General features: G+C 66.9%; 10 protein-coding genes and 1 non-coding gene across 11 annotated transcripts; 7 read left to right on the forward strand and 4 right to left on the reverse strand.

The window, feature by feature from the left end:
• Window positions 1–447: 447 nt before the first annotated feature.
• V1510DRAFT_405017 (uncharacterized protein) lies at window positions 448–2,088 on the forward strand (the record flags this gene model as incomplete). Its single annotated transcript, XM_066932302.1, has 1 exon — window positions 448–2,088. The coding sequence occupies one exon, from the start codon at window positions 448–450 to the stop codon at window positions 2,086–2,088; it is 1,641 nt and encodes a 546-aa protein (XP_066786822.1).
• V1510DRAFT_423021 (vacuolar protein sorting-associated protein 26-domain-containing protein) lies at window positions 2,050–3,046 on the reverse strand. The gene has a single exon (XM_066934885.1). The coding sequence runs from the start codon at window positions 3,009–3,011 to the stop codon at window positions 2,127–2,129; it is 885 nt and encodes a 294-aa protein (XP_066786823.1). The 5' UTR covers window positions 3,012–3,046; the 3' UTR covers window positions 2,050–2,126.
• A 784-nt stretch (window positions 3,047–3,830) lies between these two features.
• Window positions 3,831–4,389, reverse strand: V1510DRAFT_423022 (P-loop containing nucleoside triphosphate hydrolase protein; the record flags this gene model as incomplete). Its single annotated transcript, XM_066934886.1, has 1 exon — window positions 3,831–4,389. A coding segment is annotated over one exon (530 nt), but the record flags the coding sequence as incomplete, so codon positions are not given.
• Window positions 4,390–4,560: 171 nt separating this feature from the next.
• On the forward strand, window positions 4,561–5,303 carry V1510DRAFT_432099 (uncharacterized protein; the record flags this gene model as incomplete). The annotated part of the gene is made up of 1 exon (XM_066935468.1): window positions 4,561–5,303. One exon carries the CDS (start codon window positions 4,561–4,563, stop codon window positions 5,251–5,253), a length of 693 nt encoding a protein of 230 aa, XP_066786825.1. The 3' UTR covers window positions 5,254–5,303.
• Window positions 5,221–6,907, reverse strand: V1510DRAFT_423025 (amidase signature domain-containing protein). The gene is made up of 2 exons (XM_066934887.1): window positions 6,549–6,907; window positions 5,221–6,511 (listed from the first exon to the last, which is right to left on the reverse strand). The coding sequence occupies exons 1-2, from the start codon at window positions 6,741–6,743 to the stop codon at window positions 5,285–5,287; spliced, it is 1,422 nt and encodes a 473-aa protein (XP_066786826.1). The 5' UTR covers window positions 6,744–6,907; the 3' UTR covers window positions 5,221–5,284.
• A 124-nt stretch (window positions 6,908–7,031) lies between these two features.
• V1510DRAFT_440600 (uncharacterized protein) lies at window positions 7,032–8,823 on the forward strand (the record flags this gene model as incomplete). Its single annotated transcript, XM_066935614.1, has 1 exon — window positions 7,032–8,823. A coding segment is annotated over one exon (1,554 nt), but the record flags the coding sequence as incomplete, so codon positions are not given.
• A 36-nt stretch (window positions 8,824–8,859) lies between these two features.
• V1510DRAFT_423027 (PQ loop repeat-domain-containing protein) lies at window positions 8,860–10,312 on the forward strand. Its single transcript, XM_066934888.1, has one exon. It carries the CDS (start codon window positions 9,072–9,074, stop codon window positions 10,194–10,196), a length of 1,125 nt encoding a protein of 374 aa, XP_066786828.1. The 5' UTR covers window positions 8,860–9,071; the 3' UTR covers window positions 10,197–10,312.
• V1510DRAFT_423029 (ribosomal protein P1) lies at window positions 10,236–11,199 on the reverse strand. Its single transcript, XM_066934889.1, has 4 exons — window positions 11,036–11,199; window positions 10,825–10,913; window positions 10,562–10,745; window positions 10,236–10,510 (listed from the first exon to the last, which is right to left on the reverse strand). Exons 1-4 carry the CDS (start codon window positions 11,058–11,060, stop codon window positions 10,491–10,493), a joined length of 318 nt encoding a protein of 105 aa, XP_066786829.1. The 5' UTR covers window positions 11,061–11,199; the 3' UTR covers window positions 10,236–10,490.
• Window positions 11,200–11,370: 171 nt separating this feature from the next.
• Window positions 11,371–11,442, forward strand: V1510DRAFT_t254. Its single transcript has one exon. It is a non-coding gene; the product is annotated as a tRNA-Gly (tRNA).
• A 1,367-nt stretch (window positions 11,443–12,809) lies between these two features.
• On the forward strand, window positions 12,810–17,421 carry V1510DRAFT_278646 (P-loop containing nucleoside triphosphate hydrolase protein). Its single transcript, XM_066930619.1, has 2 exons — window positions 12,810–13,279; window positions 13,314–17,421. The coding sequence occupies exons 1-2, from the start codon at window positions 13,064–13,066 to the stop codon at window positions 17,328–17,330; spliced, it is 4,233 nt and encodes a 1,410-aa protein (XP_066786830.1). The 5' UTR covers window positions 12,810–13,063; the 3' UTR covers window positions 17,331–17,421.
• Window positions 17,422–17,616: 195 nt separating this feature from the next.
• Window positions 17,617–19,795, forward strand: V1510DRAFT_432105 (kinase-like domain-containing protein; the record flags this gene model as incomplete). The annotated part of the gene is made up of 5 exons (XM_066935469.1): window positions 17,617–17,966; window positions 18,001–18,135; window positions 18,165–18,194; window positions 18,226–18,590; window positions 18,620–19,795. Exons 1-5 carry the CDS (start codon window positions 17,838–17,840, stop codon window positions 19,791–19,793), a joined length of 1,833 nt encoding a protein of 610 aa, XP_066786831.1. The 5' UTR covers window positions 17,617–17,837.
• Between the last annotated feature and the right edge of the window lie 620 nt (window positions 19,796–20,415).

Raw genomic sequence — 20,415 nt, forward strand, 5'->3', positions numbered from 1 at the left:
GCGCCAGTGACCGTTGTGCCCGCAGCCACGGGCGCGCACCACACCTCGACGCCTGGACGGCAGGACGGCGGCCACCGGAGCGGCCCAGGACGAGGCCGGAGTGGGCGGCGGCACGGCGGGCGGATCGGCAGGGCAAGGTGAGCCGCACCGTGTGCGGCTTACCCGGCGGCCCGTCCCACCTCGTAACCGCCAAGGTCGCCGGCGAGCAAAAGTCTTCGACGGCGGCACAACGGCAGCGCGGCTTATCAGAGCAGCCGGCGCAGCGGAGAAGCCGCAGAGCAGAAAACGGCGTCTCCCCCGGCAGATCAGGCACACCCAGGCGCAGGAGGCCCGGACGAGACGCAAATCGCAACAACGACACCGACAAGGTCCCCAGAGCGCATGGACGCCAGGGCCAGGAACACAGGGCCAGACGGGCGCGCGAGCGGCGCAGGCATGGGCAGCAGCATGGCCCAACGCATGGGCGGGCCCGCGGGCGCCGCCGACGACACCAGCAGGACCAGCGACGGGATCACGCCCGACTCGTCGTGCTCGAGCGAGTGCTCGTCGCCGGCGCCGTGCGCGCACGGCGCCGGGTGCCGGGCGTACTGCTGCTTCGAGCCGCACACGCCGACGGTGGAGGAGAGCTTCGACTCGTGCTGCCGCGAGATCGACGAGCTGTGCGCGCAGTGCACGTGGGAGGTGCCGGCGCCGGAGTGCGCGGCGTGCCCGGAGGACGAGTGCTGCGACGAGCCGCCGTCGTGCGGCACGACGTGCGCGCCGGACCCCGACGGCGGGTACTGCCACTGGGGCAGCGACTGCGGGTTTACGTTCGCGAGCCCGGGCGACCTGGACGAGCACCTGCGGTCGTCGCACATCGCGCTGGCGCACCCGCACCCGCGGCCGGCGCCGGAGCCGACGCCGGCGCCGGCATACGATATGTCGTTCGTGGACAACCTGCTGTGCCACTGGAGCGGCTGCAACGTGGCCACGGGCGAGCTGGACGCGCTGCTGGACCACGTCAAGCACGAGCACATGGAGACGGCGCCGGCCGCGGCCGACGCGGCGCTCTGCCGGTGGGACAGCTGCACGGGCGCGTTCACGGACCCGCGGCTGCTGGAGCTGCACCTGCTGGAGCAGCACATGACGCCGCTGACGGCCGGGGCGGCGCCCGCGGGCGCCGCCGCGCCGTTCATGTGCGAGTGGGACGGCTGCAGCTTCGCCGCCGCCACCGGCGAGAGCATGGTCGCGCACGTCGTCGGCGACCACCTGCCGCGGCCGCTGCCGCGGGACCACGCGCACCGCGAGGCCGGCAGCGCGCTCACCGGCGTCGACGGGCAGGAGCACCACCAGTGCCTCTGGGTCATCGACGACCACGAGACGCCGTGCGCGCTGTGCTTCGCGTCCGCGCACGAGCTGTCGCAGCACATCCTGTCCGCGCACATCCCCACCCGGCGGTCGACGTACAACTGCCGGTGGCTGACGTGCCCCCGGCGGCCGCGGCCCGGCGACTACCTCGCCGAGTCCACGCACTCGCACGAGCACTCGCACGGCGCGCTCTCGCACACGCACCCGCACACGCACACGGACGCGCACGACCACCACGCCGGCCACGACCGCCGGCGCATGCACCACCACCACGACGTGCACGTCGTCGGCAAGTCGTTCCGGCAGCGGCAGAAGCTGGCGCGGCACCTGCAGGTGCACACGCGCGACAAGCCGTTCACGTGCGGCCTCTGCGGGCACTCGTTCGCCGAGAAGGCCGTGCTCGAGCAGCACATGCGCATCCACTCGGGCGACAAGCCGTTCAAGTGCAAGGTCTGCGGCCGCGGCTTCGCCGCGTCCACCGCGCTCAGCGTCCACGTCCGCACGCACACCGGCGCCAAGCCGCTCAAGTGCAAGTACCCCGGCTGCGGCAAGGCCTTCTCGGAGTCGTCCAACCTGGCCAAGCACGTGCGCACGCACGAGCGCGACCGCCGCTTTGTCTGCCAGACGTGCTCGCGCGGCTTCGTGCGCAACGACCAGCTCCTACGGCACATGCGCACGCACCTGCGCAAGGCGGACGCCGCGCTCGGGCTCGGCGCGGGCCTCGCGGCCGCGCGGCCGTAGTGTACGATATTTTGGATATAGCACAATCAATTGGGCCGCTAGGGCTGGCGGTAGAGAACAATCTCGCTCTGCTTGAAGTAGCGCCGGGCGTCCTCGTCGATGAGCACGAGCGACAGGAACGTGCGCGTGGAGAACTTCTTGTTGACGTCGCGGTACGTGGGCGTCAGGTCGAACCCGCCGAGGAAGAGCCGGATGGGGATGGTCTCGCCGCGCACGGGCGCGCCGTCCATGATCTCGAACCGCACGAGCGTCTCGGACTCGTTGTACTGGTTCGGCGGCGTGCCCGTGGTCTCGCGGCGGATGATGGACAGCTCCATGTGCTTGATCTTGAGCCGCACGAGCAGGAAGTAGATCCGGCCCACGATCACGTCCTTGAGGTGGTACCGCGACTTGCTGTACTCGAACTCGATGTGCAGGCAGTCCTCGATGCCGACGTCCATCTTGATCGACGCCACCGTGTCCGGCGGCACCACGTACGAGTACACCCAGATGTCCTTCTCGCGGATGACGTCCGCCATGCGCCGGCCCACCGTCACCCGCACAAAGTACCGCAGCCGCACGTTGATGCCGTTGTACGACTCGAACTGCTTCTCGATGTTGCGGAACTCGAACTCGTACGTCTCGGGGTGCTGGATCTCGCCGGGCGCGGCCACGTCCTGGCCGAGCGTGAGGAAGTCGTACGTCGTGCCGCGGTCGGAGAACATCTCGATCGTGCCGATGAACTGGACCTTCACGCCGATGTGCTCCAGCCGGCGGCCATCCTTGGGGCGCACCGTGACCGTGCCTTTGAGCGACTCGCCGTCGAGATAGAGCGGCACCTTCTCCTTCTTGCGCTTGTCGAGCCGGACGTCGACGTGCTTGCGCGAGTCCTCGCCGTCGAGCCGGATCTCGATGTCGAGCGGGCTCTTGAAGAAGAGCGCCATGGTAATTGCGGTCCGGGGCTGGTCGGGTCCTTTGCAAACGGTGGTTGCGAGCCGGCCGAGATAAGTGGGTACGATAGTCACCGCCCCACCGGCACGTGACACGCCGCAGCGCGTGCGGCGCGTCACGTGAGCGCCGCGCGCAGATGCCCGCGCAGCGCCGCCGAGCCGCACGGCCTGCGGCTCGCCACCGCTGCCGTCCGCAGCCGCTCGAGCGGCCTCCGCGTAAGCCGCACGGAGTGCGGCTCAGCTTGTGCGCCAAGTCCGAGCGCCGAGGCCGTGCGAGCGGAGCCTCCGGCGGCGACTCCGTCGGGGGCGCCCTGCGGCGGCGGCTTCGCCGAGACAGGGCCGGTGGTGTGCGACTGCTACGTGCCGTACAGGTGCGGCTGGGAGATTGGCGAGCAGGCGGCTGTGAGCCGCGCGGCGTGCGGCTCGGCGCTGCACGACCGAGGCGGGGCCGCCCACAGGCCGTGCGAGCGGACGAGCCTCCGGCGGCGACCCCGTCGAGGGTGCGCCATGCGGGCGGACGAGCCTCCGGCGGCGACTCCGTCGAGGGTGCGCCCTGCGGGCGGCGGCCGCGCCGGCCAAGGCGGGGGCACGCGGGCCGTGAGCCGCACGGCGTGCGGCTCGTGCCGGCCGCGGCAGCCGCCCCCGCGGGGCCCGCCCGGCACAGCGCCGTAGCCGCCCGGCACTCCGCGGCGCCATGCAGCAGCCGCCCGGCACTCCGCGCACGGCCAGCGCGCCGCGCCGGCAGCCAGCGGGCGCCACAGGCGCCGCACAGAGCGCGGCGCGTCACGTGGGCTCCAGGGCGCGGGGGTCACGTGGGTGGGGGAACATGCATTAAGGCGGGGCTAGACGCCGAGCGCTTCGCGCACCAGGCCTTCCACGGTCTGCGCGTCCTTGTTGGTGACGTTCACCACAACCGCGTCCGGCTCGGTCGCCGGGATCTCGCAGATCTCCAGCTGCGACGCGACCATCGTGTCCTTCATGTAGTGGTTCTTGCGCGCGCGGACCCGCGCCATCAGGGCCTCCATGTCCAGCGTCAGGAACACGAACTGCAGGTCCAGCTCCTCCGGCGCCGAGTCGCGGATGATGTCGCGGTACTTGGCCTTCAGCGCCGAGCACGTCGCCACAGCCACGGCCGTGCCGGCCTTGTCCATCTCCTCCAGCGCGCGCGGCACAAACGTGCGCAGCCACGGATCGCGGTCGTCGTCTGTCAGGGGGACGTTGGCGTCCATCTTGGCCACGTTCTCCTTCGAGTGCAGCTCGTCGCCCTCGATGAACGGCGCGCCCAGCCGGGTCGCCAGCTGCGTCGCCACCGTCGACTTGCCGCAGCCGGCCGGGCCGGCCACGATGTAGAGCTTCTGGTGCTGGGTCATCTTGGGCGCCGTCAGGCGCGGCGGCGGGATTTATACGGCCGCGGCGTGGGGGCGCGGCACGTGACTCCCCGCACGCGACCGGGCTGCGGCCGCCCGGCACGTGACGTCCGTATTCGGCAGCTCCAGGCCGCCTGGAGGAGCTGCCGTTTCGGGCAACTTGCGAACCTCTCCCCATGGACTCCTCCTCGCCCAAGGTGTTCACGTCCAAGTTCCGCATCGTGGACTCGTCCGCGGGCCGGAACTGGACCGACTCGGACATCCTGCACCTGATCGAGGCGTACCGGCTGTGCCGCTACGCGTCGCGCGGCGCCGGCGCCGACACCGACGACGGGCCCGCGGGCGGGTCCGATCGGCCGGACGGCCGACCCGAGACCGCAGACGCGCTGTTCGAGCGCGTGCACGCGGTGTTTGTGCGCCGGGCGCTGAACGCGAACCGGACGGCCAAGTCGCTGCACGAGAAGTTCGGGTTCCTGACCATGACGTACCGGCGGATCCGCGACTACGAGGCCGCCCGGGCCGACCGCCGGCTGCCGGCCTGGTGGGAGCTGTCGGTGAAGGAGCAGCGGCAGCACCTGAGCAAGAGCATGACGCCGATCTCGGAGGTCGTCTTCCGCGCGCTGGCGGCCGCCGACGACGGCCGCGACGCGCCGCCGCCGGACGACCTCGCGCCTGCGCGGCCGCCGGACGACCGCCCGCCCAAGCGCGCGCGCACCGACGACGGCCCGGCCGGGCTGGCCGAGCTCACCGCGCTCGTCCGCCAGACCGCGGACGACCAGCGCGCACGCGACGAGCAGCTGCTGGCCTCGCTCAACGCCATCGGCCAGATGGTGGGCCAGCTGTGCACGCTCCTGGCCGAGCGGCCATGAATGTATTGCTACCTAAGCCTCGGTTGGCGCCCTACGCCGCCGGCAGCAGGCTCTCGACGAGCGCGTCGGCGCCCTCGGTCGACGTGCGCGCGAGCGCGCCCAGCCGGCGCCGCTGCGGCGCCAGGAACTTGGTCGCCAGGTCCAGCAGCGCGTAGTCGCAGTGCTTGCGCGCGACCAGCGTCACGCCAAACGGCATGCCGTCGGGCCGGAAGCCCGCGGGAATGGCCAGCGCCGAGTAGTCCGAGTAGTTGACAAAGTTGGTGTACGTGCCCTGCTTGCTGTTGAGCGTGAACGGGTCCTCGCCGACGGCGGCGATCGTCGGCGACATGGGCGCCGTCGGCACCAGGAAGCCGTCGCAGCTGGCGAACTTGACCTCGATCTCGCGCACGAGGTCCTTGCGCTTGTGCTCCCACTCGAACACGTCCGCCGCGTCGAACTTCTTCGAGCCGGCGATGATCGCGCGCACGGTGGGGTCCATGGCCTCGGGCGTGGACTCGATCACCCGGCGGACGACCGTGTAGCGCTCGGCCACCCAGGGGCCCTCGTAGAGGCACGCGCCGAGCTTGTACATGGGCGTGAAGTCGGCCTTGACGATCTCCACGCCGAGCCCGGCAAACGCCGCGACGGCCTCGTCAAAGAGGCTGCCGACCTGGTCGGTGTCGGTGAAGAACAGGGGCACGTCCGGCACGGCCAGACGCGGCGTCGGGCCGAACGTGCGCGGCATGACGGCCGGCAGCGGCCGCGAGTACGAGTCGCGCTCGTCGTACTGGGCGACCAGCTTGAACACGCGCTGGGCGTCGGGCAGCGTCAGCGAGAAGATTGAGACGCAGTCCAGGTCCTTGCACGCCGGGACCACGCCCGTCGTCGACAGCGCGCCGCGCGTGGGCTTGAGGCCGACCAGGTTGTTGTGCATCGCCGGCACACGGCCCGAGCCGGCCGTGTCGGTGCCGAGCGAGAACGGGGCCTGGCCCTTGCTGACGACGTTGGCCGAGCCGGCGGACGAGCCGCCGGAGCAGTGGGCGGGCGAGAGCGCGGACGGGACGGCGCCGTACGGCGTGCGCGTGCCGACGAGGCCGGTCGCGAACTGGTCCATGTTGGTCTTGCCGAGCGGGATGGCGCCGGCCGCGCGCAGGATCTTGACGATCGCGGCGTCCTCGGTGGGCTGGTAGGCGAAGGCCGGGCAGGCCACGGTGGTCTGCCACGGCAGGACGTCGATGTTGTCCTTGGGCGCGAACGGCACGCCGTAGAGCGGCAGCGACTGCGGGTCAGCACGGCCGCGTGCGGCCGAGACGTACCTTGGCCTCGGGAATCTTCTGGAGCTCGGCCCAGGCGGCCGCGAGCTCGGTCTCGCCGGCAATCTCGATCCACGCCGTGTCGTCCTTGTCGAACGCGGCGGTGTGGGCCACGAGCCGGGCCAGGCCCTCCTCGGAGCTGCTCGCGCGCTGGGCGCTCAGCCAGTCCTCAATTCCCCATCCGATCGTGGTAGCCATGTTGTCTGTTGCGTGTGTAAAGTCGGCCGTGTGCTTGGGTCCACCGTTGCAGCGAGCGCCGGCACCATAGTGGAGACCTCGGCGCCGGGGCCGAATAAGGTTGGCCCAAAGGGCACTGAGCCACCCGGCGCGCGCGCTGCAGATTAATGTACGTCAGAGCTAGCGTGCATCTGGCTGCAGTAGTGCCGACGTGGCGCCCGGCTGTTGGGAGTTGCGCGCCGCGGAGCTGGTACCGACGCAAGCGAGCACATGTCCCGTCCCAGGCTCCTGGCGCATACGTCCACCCCTTTTGCGAATCACAATCAATACATTTTTTTGTTACGTAAATACGTCTATCGGACTATCGTACACTTGTCACCCCTACTGGCGCTGCACGCTCGGCGGCTCCCGGTTGATCGCCCGGTTGACGTAGCCCTTGATGTTGTCGGTGACGCCCTGGGCCGAGCCCTGCGTCGAGCCCTGCGTGCCCGCGTACTCCTGGCCGGCGTAGTTGCCCGTCGTCGAGTACGCCTGGTTGGTCTGGCTCGTCGAGTACGTGTCGTTCGACGCGTAGCCCTGGCTGGCGCTGCCACGGGGCGTCGAGTAGCCCTGGGCCGACGAGTAGCCGTCACGGCCCGAGACGCTCTGGTTGTTCGAGTAGCCCTGGCTGGCGCTGCCGCGGGGGGTCGAGTAGCCCTCCGAGACCTGGCTGGCCTGCGTGTTGGCCAGCGGCTGCCCGTCGTCGGCCTCGTAGACCTCCTCGGGGTCGCGGAAGACGTTGACCGGCTGGCGGTCGTACGCGCCCGCGGCCACGTTGTCCGTCGGCGCCACGGTGTTGTTGCGGCCGGCCGCGACGGCGCCGATGCCGGCGCCCACAGCGCCGGCACCGACGCCGGCGCCCACAGCGGTTCCAGTGCCCACGCCCGACTCGTTGTAGTTCGCGGTCGAGCCGTGGCCGCGCGAGATCGAGCCGTGCGGCGACGACGCCGCGCCCGCGTACATGCTGCCCGGGGGCGACGTGTTGCGGTACGACGTGTTGCGGCCCGACGTGGCCGCGGCCTCGCTCATCCACGCCTTCTCGTCACGCATCTTCTTGTGGGCACGGCGGCGCGCGCAGCAGATTCCGATCAGCGCCAGCAGAATCGCACCGCCGACACCGCCAACGACACCGCCCACAACCTTCTTGTTGGTCGAAGAAAGGCCGTGGGTGATGGTCTCGGTGATGCTCGTCGACGACGGCGACGCCGACGACGACGTCGTCGTCGTCGCCGACGTCGAGCTCGTGGTCGCGGCCGACGACGTGGTCGCAGGCTCGTACGACGACGTCGGCGTCGGCTCCTCGCTCGACGTCTCGACCGCAGCCGACGACGTCTCGACGGCCTCGCTCGACGTCGCAGCCTCGGTGGTCGACGTCGCCGCAGTCGCCCGCGACGACGCGGTCGTCGCCGTGGCCGTCGAAGTCTCCTCCTCGGCCGTCGACGTCGCCGCCGCCCCCGAGCTCGCGCCGTCCGTCCACGACACAGTCTGCCCGTCCGGCAGCGTCGCAGTCACCACCTGGCGGCGCTCGAGGTCGTACTCGTTCACGCCCGAGGCCACCACCTGGCTGCTGGCCAGCGCCAGCAGCGCAATCTTCAGCATTCCGACTTTCATGTTTGTAGCTGCTCACAGGTCTCGAGGGAATATATGGCAAGCTCGATCGTCACACAGTGCTGTCGAGCAATAGCAGAGGGAATATGGTCCTCATATACCCTCATCTCACTCGGTCTTCACGCTTTTGCGCCGTCGACAGCAGAAAAAGAAAAGTTCGCTCGATCGGGCAACCTGTTCCATCCGAACCGCACTGGTTCCTGTCTCTTTGGGTGACCGCCGACACTCCGCTCCGAGCCCGGATCGATGCGACTGCGGTCTTGCCTGTTCGGTGCGGCTGGCATGTCCCGGGAGGGCTTCTCGCCGCGTGGCACCGGCGCATGTCAACCCTAGCCGGCGAAAATCTCCCAAGAATTACCTAATTGGGCAACGCGCATCTGTAAGTGTGCGGTGCGCTAATGCGGTTTGGAAGAGACAGGGCAGCCCTAACCCCTACCTATGCCCGCTGCCCACCACTGCGGTGGCGGCCGGGGGCATATCCATCGAGTCACACTAAACAGAAAAAAATTCTGTGCTATTGGGTTAGGGCGGCATTTGCCCGATGCCTAAGCACTCACGATCCAGGGCTCTCTGGACTGTGTCAGCATTTGCCGCCGTCTCCTCAACCCTACATAGACTCTGGACGCTGTCATCGTTTGATTTCCAGCTCTGCGTGCCATACGTCTTCACGACTGTGATTTGCGCTTTCGCACCCGGCCCAACATGCTCTCTACATTTTCCTCTTCATCCCTGATCTCGTCGTTAGGCCCGGTCATCCCCGACGCCAACATGACAGCAGACATACTTGCCAGCCCGGGCCTCTCGGTGACTGCCATGACGGCTGCCAGCGCGGGCACGACCACGCCAGGCCGCATCGCTGCCTCGGGCATCTTTGGCTCGATCTCGATCGCGTGTTGGGTCGTGCTGCTCGTGCCCCAGCTCCTCGAGCAGTTTCGCACCAAGTCGTCCGAGGGCATCTCGATCCCGTTTCTGGCCGCCTGGTTCCTGGGCGACCTGGCCAACCTGGTCGGCGCCGTCTGGGGTGGTCTCCTGCGCGAGATGATCCTGCTCGCTGTCTGGTTCTGCTTCGCGGACCTGATCGAGCTGGCCTCGGCCGTCTACTACCGGTACTACTACAAATCGTCGCTACGGGGCCTGGGGCCCATCGAGATGATCAACGACGTCACGGGCGAGACCAACAGGGTCGAGAGCCAGCGCGCCCAGGAGGCCGAAGAGCAGGCTCTTCTCTTTGGCGCGGAGCATGGTCGGCCAAACCACCCCCAGCACCAGGCGCGCAACTACAACGCGATCAGCGCCGAGGACGAGTTCATCGAGGCTGAGGCCGCGAAGCGCCCCTCAGGCAACCGGCTGTTTCTCAAGTACGGTCTGCCGGTGGTGCTCATCTGCGCCGCGGGCTTCATCGGTTACCTGTTCTCCAACCCGGAGGCCTCGGACGACGTCCAGGACGGCCACAAGCTGGCGGCCGGCCCACAGGTCATGGGCTACATCTCTGCCCTACTGTACCTGACCGCACGTATCCCCCAGATCGTGAAGAACCACCGCGAGCGGTCGACCAAGGGCCTGGCCCTGCTGTTCTTCATCTATTCGACCATCGGCAACTTCACCTACGCCCTGCAGATCCTCTGCTTCTCTTCTGACCCGGACTACGTCCTCCTCAACTTGTCCTGGCTGCTGGGGTCGTTGGGCACCGTTTTCCAGGACGCCATCATCTTCCTGCAGTTCTACCTGTACCGGGATAACGACGACCTTTTCAGTGACTCGTTTTCGATTGACGAGTCCGCCACCCCCATCGAAGACAATCTGACCTCGTTTGAGCGCATCGAGTGAGGCCCTTCTGGTCTCGTACCAGCCCTCACCTTCAAACAAGTCACAACTGCATGTTACTACTAGTTTTGGACCATTTAGTACTAAATAGAAGAACACTTCCACCGTACACCGGTCAGTCCAAACAGAGTCCTACACAGGCTTCCGCACGTCGGAGCACCAGAAAAAGTAAGAGGCAAGCACGTAGTAGGCATTTGCTTTTTTACATTTTGCTTCTACCAATACAAAAGGTAATAATTACAATGTGCTAGTGTAAAAAGGCATGAAGTGAGTTTTTTGACATCCGAACGGAATTGTTTAGTCGAAAAGACCGAATCCTGTGCATCGTTAGTTATCGTCTTGACCGTCTCGCAGGCGAGGAAACTTACCCATGTCGTCGTCAGACTCCTCCTTCTCCTCAACCTTCTCCTCCTCAGCGGGGGCGTCGGCAGCGGCCTCAGCGGCAGCACCACCGACAGCGGCAGCCGGAGCGGAGCCAGCGGCACCAACGTTCAGGATCAGGTCCTTGACGTCCTTGCCCTCAAGGGCCTTGGCGAAGATCGAGGCCCAGATCTGGAAGCGGTCAGTAAGTTTCGACAACAGGACGTCAACGGCTCGACAACAGTCGGCCGTTGCGACCACTGGTACATACAGGCTCAACCTCAACGTTGGCAGCCTTGGTCAGAGCCAGGAGCTTGTCCGAGGTAATCTCGACATCGGCGTCAGCCAGGATGAGGGCAGCTAGAAACAAGTCAGAACATGTTCAGGAACGACGACACTGTTGGCGCGACTGGCGAGCTGATTCGAATTGGTTGCAGTTCTCGCAGACGGCGGCCAGTTGTCGATTGTAAGAGGGATCATACCGTAAGAAATAGCGGACTCAGACATTGTGGATTCTTGTTGTTGCAAAAAGATAGAGATGCAAGTATTGAAGGATGGAGAAAAAAAGAAAAAGAAAAGGACGACGCTGCGTGTGTGTATAGTTAATTCGACACTGGGCTCTGCTCTCCCATAGTAAAGCCGTTAAATTGTTAAATGTATGGTGAAATGTGTGTACAGGACGCCGGAAATAGAGTTTGTAAAAGACAGTCACGCACCCGCGAGCGTACCCTAGCCAAGATAGACCTATACACAGGGTAACCGCTAGCGTACCTCGCTGCCATCATAGCGACGCTAACGGCCCTCTCTACTATAGCCTGGACGGTTGGTGTAGTGGTTATCATATTTGCCTTCCAAGCAAATGACAGGGGTTCGATTCTCCTACCGTTCATTTTTCTTTTGCCGCCAGCCCAGCACCGGCTGATTCACTTTTTGGACCTGCCGCACAAGAACCACACTAATTTAGCCGTGCATGAGTACCTCTCCCCTCTGTACCCAGGACGCGCGTCGCTTTTGCGTCATACAACGCTTAAACGCTGTTCACGGCTCGCCCCACAGGATGATAGAGTAAACAATACAGGCAGGCTTAGCTCCGTACGTTTTGCCGCGCGCGCCGCAAGCTGCCGGCACTGTTTTCGGGACATTGTACACTGCGAGCTGTCGATCGTCATCATGCCCCTGTAGACTAATTCTTTCCCTGGCCCCACCGTGCCAAGGACACATTGAGGCGCAGCCATCAAAAGTATCGAGATCCGGCACCGTGCGCGGCATGGCCAAGGCGTTGTTTCGGACGTACGGCTGGCGTAGCCCAGCGCTCGGAGTTTTCGGCACGGATGTTCGGTATCGGCCCCGTCCCCGGGGCTGGCAGATCGGACGCGTCCCAATGGGCCTACAGTAACCGGCCGGCAAAACTCGAGCACCGGCCCAGGTTTGTGGTCAGGTACGGGACGTGCCGGCAAAAGACGCGGCTGAGGACGCGCTCGCTCGTCATCCGCGAAACTGGCCGCCAAAGCTATGGCCAAACTATCTAGGCGGACAGACCGGGGTGGGCTGCCCTACCGAAAAAAATTGCACGCTTCTGCCCGATCCATGCCTTGCTCACTGCTCGTGCAGAACGGACCCATCGCAATGCGTGCGGCGAGAGATACGACGGCCTAGATCGACGCGTGGCTTAAATACCAGCTGCCGGTTCCGTGCACAATCTGATTATCTAGCGGCTTAGACAGCTGTATTGTATTGGGACCACAACAGGGGCCGGTACCTCGGTCTTAAGGTACACCGACCTCATCAGTCATTGCGTACGCCGGCCAGATATCGCCGGGGGCAGTCCGGGCGGAGACTGGCCGCCTGGCTGTTAAGCTTTAACGCGGTGCGGTCGGTTTACCGTAACGGGAAGTCGGCTACCGGACTCGACCATATTGGGATTCGGTGCAGACCTGCTGCCGTACCTCGCGGTGTGACCGCTGCTGGGTCCCGCGCCGCACTCGCAGAAAATTGTGCCCGTGCCTCCGGTCGCTTGGTACCCCCGACACGGGCCTTCGGCCACCTGGTACACCGACAGTATGAACGCCAGCCTTACCCGATAAGCTTTAATTACGTACTGCTTTGTTCCCAAACAGGAAGGTCGCCTGCTATACCCGGCCACGTTGGGTACCCATTAGAAGCTGCCCAGCCATTACCGTGCGCGCCCTACGCTCCATCTGTCAAAGGGATTAGAGCTTATACATGGTGGGGGCAATGGAACTTTGGAACTTTACTGCAAGAGCTCTGCTCGCTCGACAGTATCATAAAACCGCGTCGTACCCCCGGCACGTTCTAATGTCCGAGAGCCGGTCCAACGCCTCACGCACGCTGATTTAAAGAGCCCTGGACGACCGTGGACTGTCCGACCTGCATCCGAACACCCAGGTGGATTTCAGTTCGCGTACTCGCACAAGACAGCCCGCTGCTTGTTGCTTGGTAGGACGGAGTTAAGGAATCCCTGCTCCCTGCCCCAGATCACGGCTGCCACCATGGCCGAAACCAAGTCTGCTGAGGTGCCCCCAACGGCCGCCGGCGCTGCCGCGCCGGAGAAGAAGTACGGCCTGCTCACGCGGGCGGTGGCGCGCATCAACCCGGCGTCGAAGCTGTTCCCGCCCCCGGTGCCGGAAAAGCCGACGCTGACGCCGGAGGCGACCGCCAACTACCTGTCGCGCACGTACTTCTGGTGGATGAACAGCCTGATGAAGGTGAGGGGCCGGATCGGGCGTTTGCTGACGACAGGCTGGCTACAAGCGACCGCTGCAGGAGAACGACATCTACCTGATCGCGGACGAACGCAAGGCCAAGTACATGACCGACAAGTTTCTGGAGAACCTGGAGAGGCGCAAGGCGAAGGGCGGCAAGCACGTCGTCATCCGCGCCGTCAACGACACCGTGTTCTACACGTTTTGGTTTGCGGCGTTCTGCCGGACGGCCACCGACATCATCGAGATGTGCGCGCCGCAGCTGACGCGGTACATCATCTACTTTGTGACGGACGCCTACGAGGGCAAGCCCGTGAACATGGGCCGCGGCGTGGGCATGATCATCGGCCTGACGGCGATGCTGATGGCGTCGTCGCTGTCGCAGAACCACTACTTCTACAACTCGCACAAGACGGGCTCGCACATCAAGACGATCCTGATCAACGCGCTGTACCGCAAGTCGCTGCTGCTCAGCAACCGCGCGCGCGTCGAGTTCACCAACGGCAAGATCACGAACTTGATGAGCACCGACACGTACCGCATCGAGTTTGCGTGCAACTTTGTGTGCCACCTGGTCGACGCGCCGGTGCCGATCATCATCTGCCTGATCCTGCTGCTGATCAATATCGGCGTGTCGTCGCTGTGCGGCATTGCCCTGCTGTTCATCTCGAGTCCGCTGCTGGCCGTCGTCACCAAGACAATCGCCAGGCGCCGCACCAAGACCATGGTCCACACGGACGCGCGCATCCGGCTGATGCAGGAGATCCTGCAGTCCATGCGCATCATCAAGTTCTTTGCGTGGGAGAACGCGTACGTCAAGAAGCTGGCCGCGATCCGCATGCGCGAGCTCAAGCTCGTCAAGTTCATGCTCATCCTGCGCACGGCGCTGTTTGCGTGCTCGGTGACGGTGCCCATCTTCTCGTCGATGATCTCGTTCATCGTGCTGTCGGTGTCGGGGCACAGCCTGAACGCGGCCAAGGTGTTTTCGTCGCTGACGCTGTTCAACATGCTGCGGATTCCGCTGATCCTGCTGCCGGTGGCCCTGGCGACGTCCGCCGACGCGTACATCGCGTTCGGCCGGATCGAGAAGATGCTGCTGGCGGAGGAGTCGCAGGAGGACATCGCGATCGAGCCCGACATGAAGTACGCCATCCAGATGAAGGACGGCTCGTTTGTGTGGGAGGCTGAGGGCGCCGCCGACGCCGAGGAGCCCAAGGGCAAGAAGGGCAAGACGGCGGACGGGCCGGGCTTCTTTGGCAAGCTCCTGGGCAAGAAGCCGGCGGCCGAGCCGGCGCCGGCCGCGCCCGCGGCCGTGTCGGACGAGGACGACAAGCTGTCGCGGACGCTGACGCTCGAGAGCGTCCAGAACGCCGGCCTCGGCCGGTCCGAGCAGAACCTCGAGGAGAACATCACGACGCTGCACGAGGTCGACACCGACAGCTCCAGCAAGGATGAGATCCGCGAGAAGACGCCGGAGGAGCCGCAGAGCAAGGGCCTCAAGTTCCAGGGCCTCAAGAACATCAACCTGGACATCAAGCGCGGCGAGCTGGTCGTGCTGACCGGCTTCATCGGCAGCGGCAAGTCGTCGCTCCTGGCGGCGCTCGTGGGCGAGATGCGCCGGACGCACGGCGAGCTGGCGGTGGCCGGCTCGGTGGCGTACTGCCCGCAGCCGTGGATCCAGAACACGACGCTGAAGGAGAACATCCTGTTCGGCCGCGAGTTCGACCAGGACAAGTACGAGCGCGTGATCCGCGACTGCGCGCTCACGCCGGACCTCGAGTCGCTGCCCGCCGGCGACATGACCGAGATCGGCGAGCGCGGCATCAACATCTCGGGCGGGCAGAAGTCGCGCATCAGCCTGGCGCGTGCGGCGTACTTTGACGCCGACATCATCCTGCTGGACGACGTGCTCAGCGCGGTGGACTCGCACGTGGGCCGGCACCTGGTCCAGGAGTGCATCTGCGGCTTCATGGGCGGGCGCACGCGCCTGCTGGCGACACACCAGCTGCACGTGCTGCCGTACGCGGACCGCGTGATCTTCATGGACGGCGAGGGCGGCCTGGAGATCGGCACGGTCGACGAGATCACGGAGCGGTGCCCGAAGTTCGCCGAGCTGATGACGTACCAGCAGCAGGGCGACGAGGAGGAGGCGGACGAGGAGGAGGACGTCAAGCCCGCGGCCGCGCCCGAGAAGAAGAAGGCGGCCGGCAAGGGCCCGGGCGGCCCCGGCGAGCTCATGACCGAGGAGGAGAAGGCCAACAGCAGCAAGATGTCCAAGGTGTACCTGGACTACTACCGCGACGCGGGCGGCTTCCTGTCGTGGGGCGTGGTGGTGGTGGTGCTGCTGGTCGCGGTGTGCGCGTCGGGAGCGCAGATCCTGACCAACCTCTGGCTGTCGTTCTGGGTCAACGACACGCTGCACAAGACCAAGGGCTGGTACATCGGGCTGTACGTGACCTTCGGCGTCGTCTCGGCGCTCATGTTCTTCACGCTCGGCTTCACGGTGACCAACGCCGGCGCCAGCGCGAGCTACAAGCTCAACAACCGGGCGGTCGAGCGCGTGCTGCGGTCGCCCATGGCGTTCTTCGACACGTCGCCGCTGGGCCGCATCCTCAACCGGTTCTCCAAGGACGTCGACAGCATGGACAACACGCTGATCGACGCGTACCGGCAGGTGCTGATCACCACGTTCAGCGTCGGCGGCGTGTTCATCCTGATCCTGGCGTACATGTACTACTTTGTGGCGGCGCTGGTGCCGCTGGCGGCGGTGTACGTGTTCGCCATGTCGTACTACCGCGCGTCGGCGCGCGACGTCAAGCGCATGGACGCCGTCAACCGCTCGTTTGTGTTTGCGCACTTCAACGAGACGCTGACGGGCATGACGTCGATCCGCGCGTACCGCGAGCAGGACCGGTTCATCGAGCGCATGGAGAAGAACTCGGACCAGATGAACCGGTTCGGGTTCGTGGTGATGGCCAACCAGCGCTGGCTCTCGATCCGGCTCGAGCTGGTGGCGCTGATGATGATCTTCGTGACGGGCATGCTGGCGGTGTCGCGCAAGATGAACATGAACCCGTCGTCGGTCGGGCTGGTGCTGTCGTACTGCATGACGATCCTGTTCCAGATGTCGTTCATGGTGCGGCAGGTGGCCGACGTCGAGAACGACATGAACTCGGTCGAGCGGCTGCACTACTACGCGACCGCGCTCGAGTCCGAGGCGCCGCTGCACATCGAGGAGACGTGCCCGCCCAAGGAGTGGCCGCAGACGGGAAAGATCACGTTCGAGGACGTGTTTCTGCGGTACCGGCCGGAGCTGCCGTACGTGCTCAAGGGCATCTCGCTGGACATCAAGGGCGGCGAGAAGGTGGGCATCTGCGGCCGCACGGGCGCGGGCAAGTCGTCGATCATGGTGGCGCTGTACCGGCTGGCGGAGATCTCGGCGGGCCGGATGCTGATCGACGACGTGGACACGGCCCCGCTGGGCCTGCACGACCTGCGCACGAAGCTGGCGATCATCCCGCAGGACCCGGCGCTGTTCCGGGGCACGATCCGGTCCAACCTGGACCCGTTCGACAACTACACCGACCTCGAGCTGTGGGACACGCTGCAGCGGTCGGGCCTGATGGACAGCCGGCCGTCGACGGCGGGGTCGGGCGAGAAGGCCGCGGCCGAGCAGTTCCGGAGCAAGTTCGCGCTGGACCAGCCCGTCGACGACGAGGGCCTGAACTTCTCGCTCGGCGAGCGGCAGCTGCTGGCGCTGGCGCGCGCGCTCGTGCGCCAGTCCAAGATCCTCGTGCTGGACGAGGCCACGTCCTCGGTCGACTACCAGACGGACGCCAAGATCCAGAAGACGATCGCGACCGAGTTTGCGCACTGCACCATCCTGTGCATCGCGCACCGGCTCAAGACGATTCTGTCGTACGACCGCATCCTCGTGCTGGACGACGGCCGCGTGGCCGAGTTCGACGCGCCCAAGACGCTGTTCATGCGCGAGGGCTCGATCTTCCACTCGCTGTGCCAGCGGTCGCGCATCACCGAGGCCGACTTTGCGTAACGGGCCGGCGGCGGGCGCGCGGCCGGCGCGGCCGGCCCGGCCGCGCCGCGCGGCTTATACTTTCATAGATCGCGAATAAACTCCGAGCCCCTGAGGTCCAACGGGCCGTCACGTTCGCCCGCTGCACCGTTTCGTGCTAGCTGCGGCGCACATGGCGCGCGTTCCCCGGTTGCTGGTCCGCGCCGCCCCTGACCCGATGCGGCCGCGCGCCGAACCCGCGCCCCCTGAATTCGCCATCACCCAACCGGGCGTCAACATTCAGACCGACAACAACACCGCGCCCGCCATCCGCACGTGCGTCCGCCCAAGCCTGCCGCCCCGCGCCCAGCGTTCCACGCGCCCGACGCGCCGCCCGCCATTGCCAAGCTGTCCGATTCTGATGCCGCCCGGTCGCCACGCCAACGAGCAGACCAGGCGCGCGACCCCCCGACGCGCCGCGACCGCTCTGGCGCACGCCGCACCGCGTCCGGAGATGAAATAGCCTGGCCACACCAGCGCGGTTTGGAAATGCCACTCAAAGGATTCGCGCGGCCGCACCTGGCCGCCCGGCCCGCGCCGACCCAGAGGCCGCCCGACCCCCCCGCCCGCGCCGACGGCGGGCACCGCCAGCTCAATGCGGGCCCGGGCGAGAACTACGTGAGTGCGCCGGCGGCGGCCGCGCTGACCGCAGACCCTGGGCGACTGCCTGGGCAAGGGCGCGTTCGGCGCCGTCTACCGCGCGCTCAACTGGGAGACCGGCGAGACCGTGGCCGTCAAGCAGATCCGGCTGGCTGACCTGCCCCGGAGCGAGGTCAAGACGATAATGGTGCGTGCGTGCCGGGCCCGCTGACCCAGACCGAGATCGACCTGCTCAAGAACCTCAAGGTACGGCGCCGCGCGAGCTGGCTGACGCCAGCACCCCAACATCGTCGAGTACCGCGCGTTTGTCAAGGACGACGACTGCCTGTACATGATCCTCGAGTACTGCGAGAACGGCTCGCTGCGGAGCATCTACAAGCGCTTCGGCAAGTTCCCCGAGACCCTGGTCGCGCTCTACATCGCCCAGGTCCTCGAGGGCCTGGTGTACCTGCACGACGAGGGCGTCATCCACCGCGACATCAAGGGCGCCAACATCCTGACCGACAAGTCCGGCGTGGTCAAGCTGGCCGACTTTGGCGTGGCCACGCGCGCCGTGGACGACTTCCAGGTCGTGGGCACGCCCAACTGGATGGCCCCGGAGATCATCGAGCTTGTGGGCGCGACCGCGGCCTCGGACATATGGTGCGTGGCCGCCGAGCGAGCTGACCCAGGTCCGTTGGCTGCACCATCATTGAGCTGCTTGAGGGCCGCCCGCCGTACCACAACATGGAGCAGATGCCGGCCATGTTTGCCATTGTGAACGACGCCCACCCGCCGCTGCCGGACAAGCTGTCGGGGCACGTCCACGACTTTCTGATGCAGTGCTTCCAGAAGGACCCCGCGCGGCGCTCGTCCGCGAGGAAGCTGCTGCGGCACCCGTGGCTGGCCGGCCGCCGGCCGGACGGCGGCCACCACGCGCGCATCAGCCTGGACGCCACCATCCGCCGCGTGAAGCTGTGGAACGAGTCGCTGCGGACGAGCCCGAAAAAGCCCGAGAGCCCGAAGAAGGCCGAGAGCCCGCGAAAACCCGAGAGTCCGCGCCGCCGCCGCGATGCGCCGCTGCCGGCGCTGCCGCCGTCGCAGCCGCCGACGCTGCCGGCGCTGCAGACGCTGCCGGCGCTGCCGACAATGGCGTCCGCGCCGGCGTCGCCGGTCTCGCCGCGGTCGCCGCGGTCGCCGCGGTCGCCGGCCACGCCCCGCCGAACGCCCGCCGACTACAGCCGCTACGCGGACGACGTCTCGGACGACTGGGACGCCGACTTTGTCGTGCCCGCCCGCGCCGCCCCGGCCCCGTTCTCAGACATCCTCAAGGACCGGCTGCGGGCCCGCGCCGCTGCCCCAGAGGTCACCACCAGCTGGGACGCCGACTTCGAGGGCGACCTCGAGCTCGCCAGCTACCGCACGTCCGCCGACACCCCCGCCACGTCCGCGTCCGAGATCCTGCACCAGCTGCGCCAGCAGGAGCGCTGCGAGCTGTCGTCGTTTCTGGCCAAGGCCGCGCATCCGGTCGCCCTCGCCGACTCGGCCGCCGAGAACGTGCCGGCGCGCGGCCGCGACGACGACGACGACTTCTTCACCGACGCCGACCTCGACTTTTCGCGCAAGCTCGAGTCCGTCAAGGACACCGTGGCGCGCGCGCGCGTCATGCGCCCGTCCGACCTCCGCAACCTCTCGAGCCTGTCGTTTCTGCAGTCCGTGCCCGAGAACGCGCCCGCGCCGCGCCGCCTCGAGCTGGACCGCTACGTGGAGGACAACGACGAGAGCTTCCTCGAGTTTGAGATCAAGGACTTTGATCCGCTCAAGCTGCTGGGCCGGGCGGGCGTCGACCCGGACGCGCGCCGCTAGCGCCGCACGGCGTGCGGCTCACACGAGCCGCACGCCGTGCGGCTCGCCGCCCCGCCCGCAGGGCGCACCCTCGACGGAGTCGCCGCCGGAGGCTCGTGCGTGCCGCTTGGCCGCGTCGACGAACCTCCGGCGGCGACTCCGTCGAGGGTGCGCCCTGCGGGCGGCCGTGGGCGTTAGTGCGCCGCACGGCATGCGGCTCGCGCCCCGCGGGCGGCGCAGGTGTGCTTGCGGCACGGCCGCCGGGTGCACTGCCACACCGCCCGCTAGGGTGGCACAGCAACAGCCACAGTGCCGCGCGCTCGTTGAGCCGCACGACATGCCCCAGGGCAGCACCTGACAGGCCGCCGCGGACGCTCGTGCATCTACTGGCACGACCGGACAGGCGCGAGCGGCACAAGCGCGCCCAGCCCGGCCCGCCCACGGGCGCCCGCGCTCCGCCACCTGCGCCTCCGCAGCGGCGTGAGCCGCACGCGGTGCGGCGCACCCGCTGCCGCCCGCAGGGCGCACCCTCGACGGAGTCGCCGCCGGAGGCTCGCCAGTGCCGCTACGGCCGCAACGAGCCTCCGGCGGGGGGGGCCGGCGGGCGGGGGGGGGGGGGGGGGCGGCCGGGGCGGCGGGGCCC

This window comes from Dipodascopsis tothii (assembly GCF_038497935.1).
Source record: "Dipodascopsis tothii strain CBS 759.85 unplaced genomic scaffold V1510scaffold_41, whole genome shotgun sequence".
NCBI lineage: Eukaryota > Fungi > Ascomycota > Lipomycetes > Lipomycetales > Lipomycetaceae > Neoaidaea > Neoaidaea tothii.